General features: G+C 42.4%; 6 protein-coding genes across 6 annotated transcripts; 4 read left to right on the top strand and 2 right to left on the bottom strand.

Annotated features, from left to right (window-relative positions):
- Positions 1 to 2,518: 2,518 nt before the first annotated feature.
- rps1 (40S ribosomal protein eS1) lies at positions 2,519 to 3,555 on the bottom strand (the record flags this gene model as incomplete). Its single annotated transcript, XM_043267823.1, has 5 exons — positions 2,519 to 2,662; positions 2,713 to 3,214; positions 3,297 to 3,322; positions 3,370 to 3,454; positions 3,542 to 3,555. The coding sequence occupies 5 exons, from the start codon at positions 3,553 to 3,555 to the stop codon at positions 2,519 to 2,521; spliced, it is 771 nt and encodes a 256-aa protein (XP_043123758.1).
- A 1,700-nt stretch (positions 3,556 to 5,255) lies between these two features.
- On the bottom strand, positions 5,256 to 6,207 carry Aspvir_004598 (uracil phosphoribosyltransferase; the record flags this gene model as incomplete). Its single annotated transcript, XM_043267822.1, has 4 exons — positions 5,256 to 5,307; positions 5,360 to 5,531; positions 5,591 to 5,949; positions 6,047 to 6,207. The coding sequence occupies 4 exons, from the start codon at positions 6,205 to 6,207 to the stop codon at positions 5,256 to 5,258; spliced, it is 744 nt and encodes a 247-aa protein (XP_043123757.1).
- A 748-nt stretch (positions 6,208 to 6,955) lies between these two features.
- Positions 6,956 to 9,491, top strand: Aspvir_004597 (WAPL family protein; the record flags this gene model as incomplete). Its single annotated transcript, XM_043267821.1, has 2 exons — positions 6,956 to 9,139; positions 9,204 to 9,491. The coding sequence occupies 2 exons, from the start codon at positions 6,956 to 6,958 to the stop codon at positions 9,489 to 9,491; spliced, it is 2,472 nt and encodes an 823-aa protein (XP_043123756.1).
- Positions 9,492 to 10,051: 560 nt separating this feature from the next.
- Positions 10,052 to 10,811, top strand: rhbA (Rheb family small GTPase rhbA; the record flags this gene model as incomplete). Its single annotated transcript, XM_043267820.1, has 4 exons — positions 10,052 to 10,106; positions 10,203 to 10,342; positions 10,393 to 10,521; positions 10,572 to 10,811. 4 exons carry the CDS (start codon positions 10,052 to 10,054, stop codon positions 10,809 to 10,811), a joined length of 564 nt encoding a protein of 187 aa, XP_043123755.1.
- Positions 10,812 to 12,107: 1,296 nt separating this feature from the next.
- On the top strand, positions 12,108 to 13,927 carry Aspvir_004595 (serine--tRNA ligase SES1; the record flags this gene model as incomplete). The annotated part of the gene is made up of 7 exons (XM_043267819.1): positions 12,108 to 12,240; positions 12,305 to 12,375; positions 12,494 to 12,655; positions 12,709 to 13,130; positions 13,180 to 13,270; positions 13,327 to 13,695; positions 13,751 to 13,927. The coding sequence occupies 7 exons, from the start codon at positions 12,108 to 12,110 to the stop codon at positions 13,925 to 13,927; spliced, it is 1,425 nt and encodes a 474-aa protein (XP_043123754.1).
- Positions 13,928 to 14,458: 531 nt separating this feature from the next.
- On the top strand, positions 14,459 to 16,213 carry Aspvir_004594 (D-3-phosphoglycerate dehydrogenase; the record flags this gene model as incomplete). Its single annotated transcript, XM_043267818.1, has 7 exons — positions 14,459 to 14,763; positions 14,825 to 15,132; positions 15,183 to 15,772; positions 15,832 to 15,874; positions 15,929 to 15,987; positions 16,044 to 16,125; positions 16,185 to 16,213. 7 exons carry the CDS (start codon positions 14,459 to 14,461, stop codon positions 16,211 to 16,213), a joined length of 1,416 nt encoding a protein of 471 aa, XP_043123753.1.
- Between the last annotated feature and the right edge of the window lie 311 nt (positions 16,214 to 16,524).

Genomic DNA, 16,524 nt, shown 5'->3' with positions numbered 1-16,524 from the left:
TTCTTATTCTAAATTTACTTCTATTATATTAAATAGTTCTTTTTATAGTAGCTAATTTTTCTTATTATTATTCTTATTAGAATTATTATAATTCTTTAATAATTTAAGATTATTAAATACTTTATATTCCTTAACTTTAGAAACTTATAATAGTTAACTAACTAGTATTTATATATTTAATAATTTATTATATTTCTTAACTACTTCTTATAATTAAATTATAGCTAGTTTAGTATAGTGTAAGCTTAGATATTATAATCTTTTTATCTATAGTTAAAGTAAGCTTAATTAATTTAATATTATATTTTTTATTTATATATTCTCTTCTTTAGTTAATTAGGAGATATAGTAATAGTATTTAAATTAATATTTATTAAATCTATCTAATAATTATTAACTTTATTAAAGAATTAAAGCTAGACTTAAGTATATAAAACTACTTTCTATTTATATTTAGTAAAATAATAAATTATATTATTAAAAGTAGTTAGTTTATTATAATCTTCTATCTAATAAGTATATAGAACTAGCTTTAAATTAATAATAAATTTTTAGATTAATATATTATTAGAAATTCTAAATTTAATATATTTAGTAGCTTTAATTAGAGAAATAGTATAAAATTATATAATTTAATTTTCTTAAATATATTTTTTATATTTTTTTAATATTTATTCTCTTCTTTAATTTCTCTAAAATAGTCTTAGATCTACTATTTAAAAGAATCTAAGATAGTTATAGTAGCTATTAAATTATATTTAATCTTTTATTTATAAATATCTTATTATTCTTTAGCTTAATCTATAAGATAATATTTAATTACTATAATCTTTTTAAGTTTAGTAGCTTTCTTCTAAATAAAAGTTTACTTATTATAAAAATATTTATTAATCTACTAAAGCTACTTTACTATAGTATCTTTACTATATTTATTATTATATATAAAGATTAGTTTAAGATTAGAAATCTTTTAAATTTTTAATATAGCTTAAGTATTTTAGGGATAATAATAAAAAAAGAATTAAAATTAAAAGTAATAATTATAGCTTCTATAACTCTATCTAGATAAATATAATCTAGATAGTTATACTAATTCTAGAAAAGTTTAACTAAATAATTATATAACTAAATTAGTTTAGTCTAGATAGCTTTATTTATACTCTAGATAGTAAAAGTAAACTATTATTAGAGTTAAATATATTTTATTTTAAAGCTATTATTATAATTAATAGCTTAGATTTAAGAGATCTCTATACTAGAAAATATAGATTTAATATTATTTATTTTATTAAGTAAAGAATAATATCTAATTAAGAGTAGAAGTTAGATTAATAATTATTATTTTAATTTAAACTTATTAAAATAACTTTAATAACTCCTAATTTATTCTTTTTTAAGGTTAAATTATTAATCCTATATCTTATTATTTTTTTAAAAGACTCTAATAGTCTATAATATCTATAACTTATAATATTACTATAGGGAAGAGTTAATAAGAATATCTCTATAATAAATTATTACTATTATAGATATCTAGATTAGTCTAAGAAGGTTAAAAACTTATTAATCTAGGATATTTTTTATTAAATTAGAGATAATTAATATAAAGGATTTTATTAAAGTTAAATTATTAAAGATATTTCTGAAAATTAATAGATAGTATTTTCTAAGCTAGTATACTATAGTTTAGATTAATCCTTTATAAGGGGCTTTAAACCTTCCTAAGAATTAAGTATTATATATTTACTTAATCTAGATATACTACTAGATAAGATATTTATAGTTATTAATGATATAAAGTCTTTAAAGAGTATAAGAATAGAGGGTAGGCTAGCAGCCACCCTATATATATCTTATTAACTTTAAGGGATTCTAGTCTTCTTTTATATTTTAATCTAGGCTAGGAATGAATATAAGGTCTAATTAACTATATAAATAGTAATAATAATTACTAGATATTATTACACATTTAATAGACTTCCCTGAAGTCATATATGTGTTAGTCAATATCACAACTGTATGGTACTTAATATCTTTGTGCTTTTAATATTGTGTGGAGGTAATGGCAATAGGTAATACATGCAGCAAACAGTAAAAAAATCCCAAAGTTCCCTTTGTACTAATGGTACTAGTCTATAAAGATAGCTGCTAGTTGGATAGTTGCTGCTCACTAGGAGCCCTTGGCATGGCTCAGCCTGGTGCCAAAATGGAGTAAGGAATCAATCAATCAATCAATCAATTAATCGACCTGTATACACCCTGCATCAGCACATTACTTGTACAGCAGGTATTTTACTGCTACACCTGATCAGAATTATCCAGATAGAATATTTGGATAATGATATAATTTTGCAAACACCATTCTTAAAGGACATAGAATTGAACGACACCACCAGTCAATAAAGACAGGATGCCGCGACAAAGGTTCTTTTCCATTCTAACTCGTAAAAAGAATCCAGGCATACAGGTAGGTACAAATCAATGTCCCAACAACCAGCATACTGGTGATTCAGACCATTTAAACGGTTTCGAGGACCTGCTCCTTGAACTCTCTCTCGACCTTATGGCCCTTGTCGTCGGTCGTAGATTCACCGTGCAGATTCAGCAGTGCACCCAGATCGAACTTGGGAGCCTTAAGAAGCTTGACCTTGCGGATGTGGACCTAGATTGCGGTTAGTCTCCGTCCAGAGTAAGAATAGCAGGATTACAAACATTCTGCAAAGGATAGATTCCCTGGGTCGCCTTCTCGATCTCACGACCAATGACCTCGGGAATGAGCTTGTGAGTGAGCTGAGCGAGAGAGCAGCTGGCTGCCTCCCTCTGCATAATTTCGATCATCTTCTTGCGAATGGCGCGAATTTGAGAAGAACGAGCGTATGTGGTCTTCTTGATCTGGTTCGGGCGTCTCTTGGTGAAGGCGATAGCAAAAAGCCGAAGGAGATAATCATCGGTCGTCTTCACGGTGACGTTGGCTTCGATCAGCGACTGCCACTTGCGCACGAGGGATCGCAGTTTGTCGGTTGTGAAATCGAGGCCGTGGAAGTTGGTTAAACAGTTCTTGCCCTGAACCTCGTCCACACGAAGCTTAACCTTGCGGAAAGCATGGTCTTCATCGTTCTGCAGGTCAGCGAGCGAGACCTCGAAAATTCGACCCTTCAGGGAGTCATTGGCGTTCTTGAGACCACTGGTGCGGTTGACCAGAGTCTTTCCAACACTATATTCCAGTCAGCATGATTCCCCCTACCATTATAAATAGCATTTATCCTGCGCCTCGATATCATATGCACACAACATACTCTCTGATCTGGAAAGTGGAAGGCGCCTAATATAAATTAGCTGCGGTCGAATTACCCGTCCAAGTCGACATACCTTGACAGAGTATTCGTCCTTCCTGGAGAAAGGATCAACGGTCCTCTTCTTCACACCCTTCTTGCCCTTCGACAAGCGCTTGTTCCTGTCCCCAGATCAGTACCCGTAAACCACCGTATCCAGACACATGCTAAAAAGTGTGCGTAACAATAGTAAAAGTGAATTGGCATACTTTCCAACCGCCATAACTGCGACTCAAGTCTATCTTGCGAGTATCAAAGACAGACAGGTATATCACACCACGGGCTCTGGTGGAGGGAGTCGAGTCGAGTAACCGCTTTGTTGCTGGTCGGCGGAATAATAAGTTGAAATTGCAATCCCACAGAAAAGTCCGCTAAGCGAGAGTCGGCCCTACCAGTCAGATTACATAATACGCACCTGCCCACAACATCATGTGACATTTTCCCATCTGGAGTGTCATGTAATTTAGCACATACCGGCCTTCTGAACTCAATGACTATGCCTACAACTCAATTATCAAGAATATACACATAACTAATACATTTTTGAAGGGTTTATTAACAATATTTGCAGTAATTTTACTCTGTGCCATCCGAAGGATGTAGTCATAAGTCGGTAATTTTAGATGTAGCCCATCATAAGCCTAGTAATGAGGTCAATGGGAGAGCGCAAAGCCGATATATCACCCATATAGAGGTAGTAAAACTAAGTACACCGGAGAGTGAGTCCATGCCCCAGAACGGAGTACAACATGCTCTGGGTAAGGTACATATCTAGGTATTATTATTTCACATTCCATAGTCCGCACAATCTAAGTAGGTACTAGGTAGAGAGTATGGCGCCTTAGTCCCCTAAACTGCAAGAGTAGCCCCACTACTTCTTTCCAGCGGCATACCGCAGAGCGGATGGTCATATGACAAGCTCTGTTGAGTATGAAAATGGAAAGTATAATTATGCTATCTGCATGTCAATCACTTCTACATACATACTTTCGAGCACATATAGTTTTCAACACCTCACCATCTCCCAAGGCTTATAAACTTCTTCAAAAAGCTGGCTAGTGTGACCAAAGAATACACAGTCCCCCAGTAGCTACATCTGATTGACCACCATTTTCCACATGAGAACAATTCGCGACCTGAATAGGACTTGATAATAAAGCATGGTTGGTGTCGAAATAAGGCTTAGACTTTGAGCTATTACAGCCGGATATTGACTGAAATCAACAGGGGAAACGCAAGAAGTCCAGCCGACAGCCACAGCAACCAAAAAAGGTGATCGCGTTTGACGTGCCATCCAACACTGACACTGATATTTGACATAGAAAGAACCACTGCCAACTACATTTGCATGCTTGTTCTGCAATCATGAAAACTCCGTCATTGTCAAATTAGACAAAAAGCTAGGGCTTGGAAACTTATCCTGTAAAGTATGCGGACAAAGGTTCCAAACAGGAATTAACTGTAAGTAGAGTCACTCCTAATGCACCAGAGATTTCTATTCACTATTCTACTTGCTAGACCTCTCAGCTGCTGTTGATGTATACTCAGATTGGGTGGATGCTTGTGACGCAGTCGCAAAGGATACAGCTAGTAAATACGATGGTGATGATGATATGCTTGCTGTCCATTCTCAGGAGCACTCATTCCCTACTACCAATCGTGATGTCGGAAACAGTGATATATAATGACTGGATAGGTACTTATCCATTCTCATGATTGATAGTGCACCAGAGGACTTACGAAGTTCATGGAACAGTTAACGAGTCCACTTCAATGACCAGAATAATCGAGATTCAACAATTACTTTAGTCGGCCGAGCAGTCGAGACCACCATGAACTTTCAAAGCACATCTCAAACTACAACTCTATGTAAGAGCCATGCCGCTACATATTCGGACATCCGATTCCGGCTAAGCCACATGGCTACATGGTATAATACCGATCACCAAAATCACCTAAACCTGGGATGATATACCTGTCGGATCGATAAGTTAGTGTTCTATCCATGGGGAGAGAATTCAACCAACTTCTTTTCGTTCAAGCCTTGATCAATGAACGCTGTTACTACTCTAAGTTTTGGAAAGCGTTCCGCGAAATCTGCGACTCCAGAGGGACTCGCAATGAGGTTGAGAAATAGTATTCGATCTTCGGGCACACCCTTCGCCTTCAGGATTTCGACAGCAAGCGTCGCAGAGCCTCCTACAAGTCATCAACATGGGTAACTTTCAATCATACCGGAAATACAGGACATGACGCACCAGTTGCGAACATCGGATCAAGGAGTAGCACCCAACGGTTGGCGATATCAAGGGGGAGCTTTTCGTAGAAGAGTTTCGGCTTGCAGGTTTCTTCGTCTCTTTGAATCAAAATTTTCCCAATTCGAACCGACCGACAACAATCCCTAAGACCCTGTTCCATTGCTTCTCCGGCCCTCATTATCGAGACTCCGCATATTTTCCCTTCAAATCTGACCCCGAGATATTCACGGCCCACAGGAGTTGTAACGGATCGCTCAACGACTGGTAGATGATTCAATCCCTCTTCCACCAAGAGTCGGATAATTCTGTTGGAGTAAAAGATGAAATCGGCACGGCTTGTATTTTTATCCCTGATCATACTGCAATTGGTCAGAAAGTACGCTTCTCCATATGATTGAGTTTAATGCTCATCAATATCAGTTAGGGCACAGCGTCTGTATTGAGTATCCCTCTTACGTCAGAAGCGCAATTAGTTGTGGTGTTTGTGGCAGCACATGGACATTATCATAAGATATGTCTTTGGACACTGTTGCTGTAGGCTTCTCGCCTTCAGGCCTATAAATGGGGCCAACACCTTGTGCAGGCGAAGGCGCAGCATTCATTCCAATGCTTGTCATGGTTTTGTCCTCGAGGTAGTTAGACAGCTGGGTAGTGCATAGAGAAATAGGGGAGGGCTCGAGTGATTTGACAACTCGTCAAATAGAATAATGATAAAGTACAAAAACAGATTGTCTTACGAGTACCTTCTCTAGAGAGGTAGGTACTAATCGTGTTTTGAAGCAGCAAAGGCGGAGCACTGTGTAAATTGGTACTCAGAAAGATGGGGGAAAAGAAAAGCTTGCTGCGTACTAGTACCACAAGGTACCTTACACATTGGTACCCTTAGGTTACACTCCAGTCTACTCCCTACCTTACCTTTAGTCTTAGTAGATCGGCCCCAGTTTTTGTTATTTTTACTTCAGTCATGATTTCCCCCCTCTATTTATACTTAGAAGGCATCAGCAATAGAATTCATAAGTATTATAATAATGCAAATACCTGATAACAAGGTACATTAGTAATACCGTCAGCTCATACACAACTCTGCCTACAAAGGCCTCATGTTACTGTGTTACGTTAATTTACCTTGCCACCGGACAGATAGGCAATAAGGTAACTGTAAGGTACGCTACCTTTACTAAGGTAAGGTACCTTACCGTAGCAGCCAACCTTAGGTTGTGGTAAGATATCTGATTATTACAACTTCAATCATCACTCAACTGTAAGTATAGAAATAATACTTACCCTTTGATGGGCATCTTATAGCCTACCCGTCCTTCCCACCTTCCTCTCCAGTATCATCTCCGGGTTCTTCTCTCATTCAACATGAAAGAAGACACTGAACGGCGCACCGACCTTGTCAGATTTGCCACAGCCAGACATAGAAAGGGTAATCATGCGACGCGGAAAGTTCAAAATGAGTGTAATGAATCGCCAAAATCTTCAAACCCTACGAGTGAAGCACCAGAGATGCAGTCTCCAGGAACAAAACACGAGCATTTCCCATCTAAGGATGACCCCTCTGTTCTTGATCCGATTGATAAGATGCTACATCGCTTCCAAGGCCAGAGTGGGAAAGGACACCGTTCTGCTCAAAGCAAACGCAGGAAGCTTGACGTTCCTCAGAAAACACAACAAGGTCAGGACCAAGATGTTTCGCATCGGCTGCATAACTCTGTTTCTCGGATGGCACCCAGAGACAAGAGAGATTGTAGCGCAGTCGCAGACATGAGTTACACAGACGGGAAAGGCTTTGCCCATCAGAGTGAACTCAAGCTACAAATTGGTGGCCAGGATCTTCAGCAAGCGGCATCTGAGGGTAGTTCGGGGAGAAACGAAGTATCTACCAAAGTGCCTTATTCGCGGTCAATCCGTATGAAGCGGACGATATCTAAGAACAAAACACTCTCAGTCGCCACAGAGCTTGCTACTTCAAGCTCTCAATTTCAATCTAATTCAAAGCCAGAGACCAGAACCCAAATAACCGCACGAAGGCGATTAGTGGATTCACTTGGTCCCCTGGAGCCGACAGTCGAAGATGCGGTGCGAGCATCCGGAGCCAACGACGACACCGAAGTCGACCTGCTTCCCCGCCACAGTCCCCGTAGAGACTCTTTATCAAACTCTCGGCCCGTTAAGATGGCGACTGAAAGCGCGAACAAGGGGACTGCTGAAACATCTGGCGCAGTCTCATCCGGAGTGGGAGGTTGTAGGGTCACTTACGCGCGCCAGCGGTCTTTCTTGGATGACACGTCTATCGTTGACAATCGTCGTCCTTCTGAAATCCCAGCTTCAACAACGAGCGGCTTTGTTCAAGGACACCGAAAATATGGACCCGAGATTCTCTCCAGTCATTCGTCGCATCTTGGTGACGGAGAATCTAGCGACAGCGGTCCTGTTCGTGGGATTCACGAGCTTAGGCAAGCTGGAGACAACTCCCGCTTTCGAAGCGCGATTGAATTGATATTCGAAGACATTGAGGATGCATACAATACCACTTCGGGTAGATGCAGTAGTTTTGTCCAGCTATGTGAAAAGCTACTGGACCGTCAGTTTATCCGACGCTTTCTCGAACATGGCTTCCACGAACGACTCGTTGGATGCATAGATCGTCGCCTTGATGTGGTATCAGCATCGTTCGCCCTCTGCGCATGCGGATTGATCAATTCATGCGACACGTTATCTCACATCTCATTAATCAGCCACTGGTCAAATGTGCTGGTTCTATCTCCTGTGCTACTGCCCGTGGGACGTGATCTTTTGTCTCTGTCGCAACTACCAACTGCTGGGTTATCAAGATCGGTACAAATGTCCATCAAGCACATTTTACCTCGTTTATCTTCAACCATCAGTGGAGACGAGCCGGCTTTCAAAATATCGCCTCAGTTCGTGGCTCTTAGTAGCATCCAGTCTTGCCTAGTAAGTTTGAACAAGAAGGGCGGCAGCATTGAACCCATTTCGGCGACTCTGTCAGATCATCTTGTCAAGTTGTTAATGCCAGAAAGAGACGAGACTATCAATTTTCCTGTATCGCGGGAAAGGTTCAGGACACTGGCTTTGATTTTCTCGATACTGGAGTCTTACGCGATCGTCTTCAACGCAGCAGACCACTATCAAAACTACCCGTCTCTGACTTCACTTTCTCGGCTCCACGAAATTCTCAATCCGAGCCAGGGCAACCAGGGTAGGCAACTTCGCATGTACTATATTCGAGCAATATTGAACCTCACCAATAACGACCCGAAACTTTGTAATGAATATGCAACGCCAGAGCTGGTGAAGGGATTGGTCAACATCGTCATGTCAGAGATTCGCGACGCATCCGACGATGTTTCTACAGGGGAGGACAACTCCTTGAACACATTAGTCTTAGTCTTGGGGGTCCTTATCAATATGACAGAGAAAAGCGAGTCGGCAAGGGCTCTTTTCCTTCGCCTGACTCTTGATTCGACACCTTTAATTCAATCGCTTTTGGAACGATTTTACGAAAGGGTGAATTCGGTCAGTGAGGTAGGAAAAAGAAGCAAACAGCATGTCGCTTTCAATTTTGTTCTTCTGATAACAATATTCATAGGCACATACAGCTCCTACAGTTCGTCGCGAAGTTGCTGTCGGATATCTATCAATCCTGCTGCTCACGCTTTGTTTCAGCGACGAGGCAATCTCCCAGGTGAGGAGGTCACTCGACAACAAAGGACTTACCGTAGTTTTATCAACCGCAGGTGAGTTTTTGCAATACTATCGGAAAACTGATTCGGATTTGAATCCATCCGAGTCACGAAAAAACCGAAACTCCGGACTTGTGGCGAGATTAGAACATATCATACAGCAGATTCAGCTGCGTGAAAGCACTCTTTTGTAAGTTGTGGATAGGCGCAATGGCATGGAAATAGCCAGACCTTTTTGGGATTCGCATCTGTATGGTACCTATTAGAGCGCGAATATTACGCTGAATGTAAACATCGTTTCCCTGACAGCGCAGATGATCATGTAATAATGGAGGGAAAGGACGCTGCAAACGGGGCTCTAAGGGGATGTAGGTTTGATCGGTGATCCGTGATCGGATGTCGTTTGATATGTTTGTATGTTCCGCGGTTTCTGAGCGACCTTGGTATGCATCTACGTAGTTGGGGATGCTTTGAAGGTGATTTGCCACCTGGGAACATGCACCTTATATAACTAGGTAGACCCGGAGAAAACAGCAAACTTCTCAGTGTTTCGATTATTGTAATTTAATCACTGCACTTCCTTTCAGACCGTTCATGTTATCAGGGGACAGTGCTTATTTTCCCCAGTCTGGCTAGTCGGCGTGATCACTAGACCCAACTTCGCAAAGCTGGGGCATTTTTCCTTGCTCTTATTTCCAGGTGATTCCAATCAAAGCGACGGAGGGGAGGCCGAAACCACAAAAGGCAGGGAAATATGCCTGCTGCGCCGAAACAGAGGAAGATTGCCATTGTTGGTAGTCGGTCCGTGGGTACGATTCCCGTATACGAGCATGCCACCTACTTCCCTGTCGCCCTGCTCAGAGACCTCTCATTTTGATTGTTCCCCGAACTAATTGATCGCGCAGGTAAATCATCTCTTACGGTCCGATTTGTTGAACATCATTTTGTCGAGAGCTATTATCCTACCATTGAGAATACGTTTAGTCGCATCATCAAGTACAACGGTCAGGACTTCGCCACAGAGATCGTTGATACAGCTGGTCAAGTGAGCATACAGGCATGAGCGACTTCAATAGGCTAACAACTCCATCCCAGGATGAGTACAGCATACTTAATTCTAAGCACTTTATCGGAATACACGGGTATATCATTGTGTACTCTGTAGCGTCCCGCCAGTCCTTTGACATGGTGAGGGTTATACGCGACAAAATTCTAAATCATCTTGTAAGCATTCAGCAGCTTGCCAGCATGTTTCTGTGTTAATCAAAGACCAGGGAGCGGATTACGTTCCTCTCGTGGTTGTTGGAAACAAGAGCGATCTCAAATCGGAACAGCGTCAAGTTTCGCTGGACGAGGGTAGGCAATTGGGCGAAGAGTTTCATTGTGCCTTCACTGAGGCTAGTGCTCGTCTCGACTACAACGTCACAAAAGCCTTTGATTTGATGATTGGCGAGATCGAGAAGTCCCAAAACCCGTCCCAACCAGCAGGCGGCAGCAAGTGCATACTAATGTAACGCAACTTGAGGTTTCCTGCATTCCAGTCCATTCTTCATACGCGTCTGCGCCTCAATGAGTGGAAATGTAATGAAATCTTGAGGTTGTGATTCAACCTCAATCCTGATGCCCGCTCGTTCTATGGCCTATCTGTTATATAATCTCACTCTTGTACAAGGGGGGTGGGAAGACCGATGGTCGGACACTGCTGGAGAGAAGGAAGTATGATGACATTCGAGGGAGCGGTCTAAAGGCTGAATGAGTTGGACTGTGGAGCGTTTCCAGAATGAGCTCAGACAGGAAGTGCATTCTGATCTAGGAGATACAGTGGCCCTTTCTTTCTACAGCATACAGGTTGTAATCCAATGAGCGGTTTACGCCGCTAGCGTTCGTGACATACGGCTTGAGCTCTCATAGATAGATACCTAGGGGCTTTGCCGACACCCATATTCCCAGTTGGGGGACAGTTGGGGGACAGCTGGTGGCAGCCACGGAGTGTTTCAATAATTACCACAGGCGAAGGCTCCTGGCTTGTGCCTTGCGGCCCATAGGAACGTAACTTAGAAAGTTAAGTACCTAGAGGGTATCCAGTAGTAGTAACTTAACTTTAGAACACCTGAACTTTCCTAAGTAGCAATCTGATAAATTAGGGTAAATACAGGTACAATACTATGTACTCAAAGCTCCTAATTACATAATGGGTAACGTTATAACGACACCGTCTACGTTCGAGACACCATCTAACCTAATTGGGTAAGCATATATATCATGTGATCGCTGTGAAATGGATTTTCCGAGCAGGACTCCGCGGAGGATGAAAATAATTCAATTTACCATATAAATTTGATGATAGGATTTGTAGTTTTAATTCCTTCTAATTACATGATCTAATCATACATTATTTTAACTAATCAGAAGCCTCTGTTCCTAACATTAGGTATGCCACCCCTACTGGCACTACTTGGAAAATTCATTTTGCGGCGGTCACATGATATATACGCTTACCCAATTTTGGGTTAGACAGTGTCGTTCGAAAGTAGATGGTGTCGTTATAGCCGCCGCCCTACATAATTATCCCTAGTACCTTACCTTATTTAGTATTGACTTCCCCTCCTTATGCACGGATGACTACTCAAAATACCTCAAGCGAAACGATCCCCTCAATTTCTCAACCCCTCCAAACCTAATTACATGACACCGGGTTCGACTGTGTCAAAGCCTTCCCACATTTGTCCTTCATCTGTCTCTTGAATCTCTTCATATATTAAGTCTTTCTGGTGGTTTATTCTTCCTAGCCCTCCTATTATAGAATTACGATGCTTGACCTTGCCGATTTTGTCTCCGATCGCGGTGGAAATCCGAATAAGGTCAAGGAGAGCCAGCGGAAGCGCTTCGCACCAGAAAATGTGGTCGATGAAGTGATTACTCTCTATGAAGAGGCTCGTCGAGGTATACATGTTTCCCCAGAGTGCGCTGCCCAATAGTAGACCGAATTTGTTCTGACTCATAGCAGCGCGTTACGAAGTCATGCAAATAGGATCAGAGCTCAATGCGCTCCAAAAAGAGATCGGAAAGCGAAAGAAGGTCTGTTGCTAGGTGGTTTGAGGCAACCTTACTGTCCATACTGCCCCCAAACCTACTCCATACTTTTGCTTAATTCTCTTCTGTCAATTATTCGTTTCTAACGCTTAGAGCGGGGTAGAATAAAGAGGATGCGGGTGACTTGATGGAACAGAAGGCCGCTCTGGAAAAACGGAAAAAGGAAGCTGAAGAGCATGCCTCTGAACTGGAAAGCAGGAGAGATCGTAAGATTCGGACAATTGGGAACTATGTTCATGAGTCAGTGCCTGTGAGCAATAATGAGGTGGGTTACTCTTTCAACATCTTGATACTAGTATCGGAAACTCATATACGAAGGATGACAATGTGGTGGTCAGGACGTGGGCCCCGGAAAACGTGGCGGTAGAGAAGCGCAATTGTCTTTCTCATCACGAAGTCCTTACCCGCCTTGATGGGTACGATTCGGAGCGTGGTGTGAAAATCGTTGGCCACCGTGGATATTGCTTGACAGGCTACGGTCTGTTCCTAAACCTGGCTCTTATCAACTATGGTCTTGAATTTCTTTGGCGGAAAGGGTACAAACCGAACCAGCCTCCTCAATTCATGCTCAAAGAGTTGATGGCGAAGACCGCGCAACTCGAACAGTTTGATGAAGAGCTGTACAAGGTGACTGAGAGCGATGACAAGTCTACCGACAAATATCTCATAGCCACCTCTGAACAACCGCTGTCTGCCCTGCACGACGGAGAATGGATCCAGGACAAAGATCTTCCAATCAAGTGAGCAACCCAGCGTTTGACACTGCGTTCGTTGCTAAGTATGACAAAGATATGCCGGGTACAGTACATGCTACCGAAAGGAGGCCGGTGCTCATGGAAAAGATGCCTGGGGTATTTTCCGCGTCCATCAATTTGAGAAGGTAATTTCTGATAAGCCTGGCATCGTTCGTCTGCTTGCTTGCTCATACATCCCTAGGTTGAACAATTCGTTCTTACCAAGCCTGAAAACTCATGGCAAGTTTTTGAAGAGATGATGGCTACGTCAGAAGAGTTTTATCAGTCGCTTGGTCTTCCTTATCAGGTCGTCGCTATCGTTTCAGGCGCCTTGAACAATGCCGCGTCGAAGAAATACGACCTCGAGGCCTGGTTCCCGTTCCAGGGCGAGTACAAGGAATTAGTTTCTTGTTCCAACTGCACCGATTACCAGGCGCGAGCTCTGGAAATACGCTACGGCACAAAGAAAGCTACTGATGTCAAGAAATCCTATGTCCACGCGCTCAATGCTACGCTATGTGCTACAGAGCGTACGCTTTGTTGCATCCTCGAGAATTATCAAACCGATGATGTATGTGTCGAAAACGAACTATCTCATGTGGCATTGATTCGCTAATGAAGTATAGGGATTCAATGTGCCCGAGCCTCTCAGAAAATATATTCCCGGCGCTCCCGAATTCTTACCGTACACCAAGGATCTTCCTAAAGACACGACATCCCATAAATCCAAAAGCAGACAGGACACTAAAACTGCAGCTGGCACCGGGGAAGCTACCAAGAAGCTACAGGACCTTCGGGTCTGAATGGGTGTGATTTAGTGATACTTTCTTCCTGAAACCAACTCTGCTGTGTGATTGCTCCCTGAGCTCAGGCATTCATCTATCGGGAAATGAAAATAACATTCCCCATTTTAACCCCAAGAATTACCGTGTCATCCGGTACTTATCTTAAATACATTACTATTCAATATATGGACTCTAAAATGACTTGGGCGGTGCCATGAAGTAACCTGCATGTTAGTTAGGGCTTGTTATCCCTGAGAAAGCGGTTGCGTTATCTTGGGTAAGCCGAAGTGGAGCTTCCAGAGCCTCCCACATGTCTCCGATAGGAGGGGTAGGCACGAGAGCCCCGCCGACCTCAATGACTCAGATCGGTGAGATGTCGTGATTTACAATCGGTGTCCGATTCCGGCGAGCCTGTTATTATATCGTTCCTGATATTTTTCAAACATTGAATTCACTGTGAAATCTTCCCTCTCTAGCTTCAATTGCCCAATACCTCTATCTTCACCATATTGCTTGCTTTTCCACTGCTTTCGCTCGGTTATTGTCAAAATGACGACATCTGCTCGAGACATAAATATACGTCGAGACAATGTCTCTCAGAATGCGAACCTCTCCACCTCCCCAACAGCGTCCTTTCAGTCTGCACCATCGAGTCACGGAGGGTCTGCATTTGCAGGTCGCACGATTCCTTTACCCAATGCAAAGCATTTAAAACCTTTCGCTACAGAGGACATCAAGGTTTTACTCTTGGAGAACGTGAATAAAACTGGCCGCGATATCCTTACAGGACAAGGCTATCAAGTCGAGTTCCTCAAATCCTCACTCCCCGAGGATCAGTTAATAGAGAAGATACGGTTAGTTTGGCCGAATCTTCCTGACTTGCTCTGAGCTGACTGTATATACTCTTGGAATCAGTGATGTGCATGTGATTGGCATCCGGTCGAAGACAAAGCTCACATCCCGCGTCCTCAAGGAAGCTCGCAATCTAATCGTCATTGGGTGTTTCTGTATTGGGACTAACCAAGTTGACCTTCAATACGCGGCCGAGCATGGCATTGCAGTGTTCAATTCTCCCTTCAGCAACTCTCGAAGTGTGGCCGAATTGGTCATAGCTGAGATTATTGCCCTTGCCCGTCAGCTAGGTGACCGCTCCATGGAGATGCATGGCGGTACTTGGAATAAAGTAAGCGCTAAATGCTGGGAAATTCGTGGGAAGACTTTGGGTAGGCCTGTCCTGTTTGAAGTGTGGAGTCGAGACTTATTCTCTTGGTAGGAATCATCGGCTATGGTCATATCGGTGCCCAATTGTCTGTTTTGGCCGAGGCAATGGGCATGTCGGTCATCTTCTACGACGTCTTGAATTTGATGGCGCTGGGTACTGCCCAGCAAGTGCCGACGCTGGAAGCCCTTTTGTCCAAGTCTGACTTTGTTACGTGCCATGTCCCTGAACTACCAGAAACAAAGGACATGATAAGTTCACAACAATTCGAGCACATGAAGCTCGGGGCTTATTTGATTAATGCTTCCCGAGGAAGTGTTGTGGATATTCCCGCCCTCATTCACGCAATGCGTTCTGGTAAGATTGCAGGAGCTGCCCTCGATGTCTACCCGAACGAGCCTGCCGGCAATGGTGACTATTTCAATGATGATCTTAACACTTGGGCCTCGGATCTCCGTGGTCTCAAGAACGTGATATTAACCCCACACATCGGAGGTAGCACCGAGGAAGCGCAGAGTGCCATAGGCGTCGAGGTAGGACAAGCATTAGTACGATACGTCAATGAAGGAACAACTCTCGGTGCCGTCAACCTCCCTGAAGTTGCTCTTCGTTCACTTACAATGGACGAACCCAACCATGCCCGGGTAGGTTGAAGCGTAATCTCAGTTACAACACGGTTCGCAGCCGCTGAATTCTCATTTAGGTCATCTACATTCATCACAACGTCCCTGGAGTTCTGCGCAAAGGTTTGGCTCGATCAACTGTTTCTGAGGTATTTGACGTTCTAATGTTTGACATAGTGAACGAGATTCTCGGGGACCATAATGTTGATAAACAAATGACTGATAGTAGAGGCGATGTATGTGATGATACCTCAATCAGCAGTTCAAATATTGCAATGCTAAATTTGTCCAGGTGGCCTATCTTATGGCTGATATCAGTAACGTTGACAATGCCACGATCAAGGAATTGTACGAAAGACTAGAAAGCTTGTCCTGTATGTGTGACCGTTTGAGGATTTAAGGGCTACGTGGCTGACATCTGTGTTTAATCTAGCCCGAATCATGACCAGAATATTGTACTAGGCTCTTGCACAGCCCAAAAAATATTCACCCAACCTTGGGAATCCTGCAGGACTCCAAGTCCGGACCATGGGTATTGAGGAGGATACATTCCATGGTTGAACAGTGCCAGTCTTGTGTGCTCAAGAGGACAAAACAGTAAATAGAGAAGGAAATAGAGAGGGAAAAAACTGGGAGAATTTTGAATATCACTGGAATCAACGAATATAGTTTGAACTCCTTTTGGCATTTCGTCTACAGTTGGCCTGCCCTAAACGTGACCATGGATTCCACCCCAAGTTCACACGTACCCTGGTGCGCGAACAGATCAAATC

Source organism: Aspergillus viridinutans (genome assembly GCF_018404265.1).
Source record: "Aspergillus viridinutans IFM 47045 DNA, scaffold_2, whole genome shotgun sequence".
Taxonomy (NCBI): Eukaryota; Fungi; Ascomycota; class Eurotiomycetes; order Eurotiales; family Aspergillaceae; genus Aspergillus; species Aspergillus viridinutans.
The sequence above is the reverse complement of the archived record's forward strand: the minus strand, read 5'-3'. Positions and strand labels throughout refer to the sequence as shown.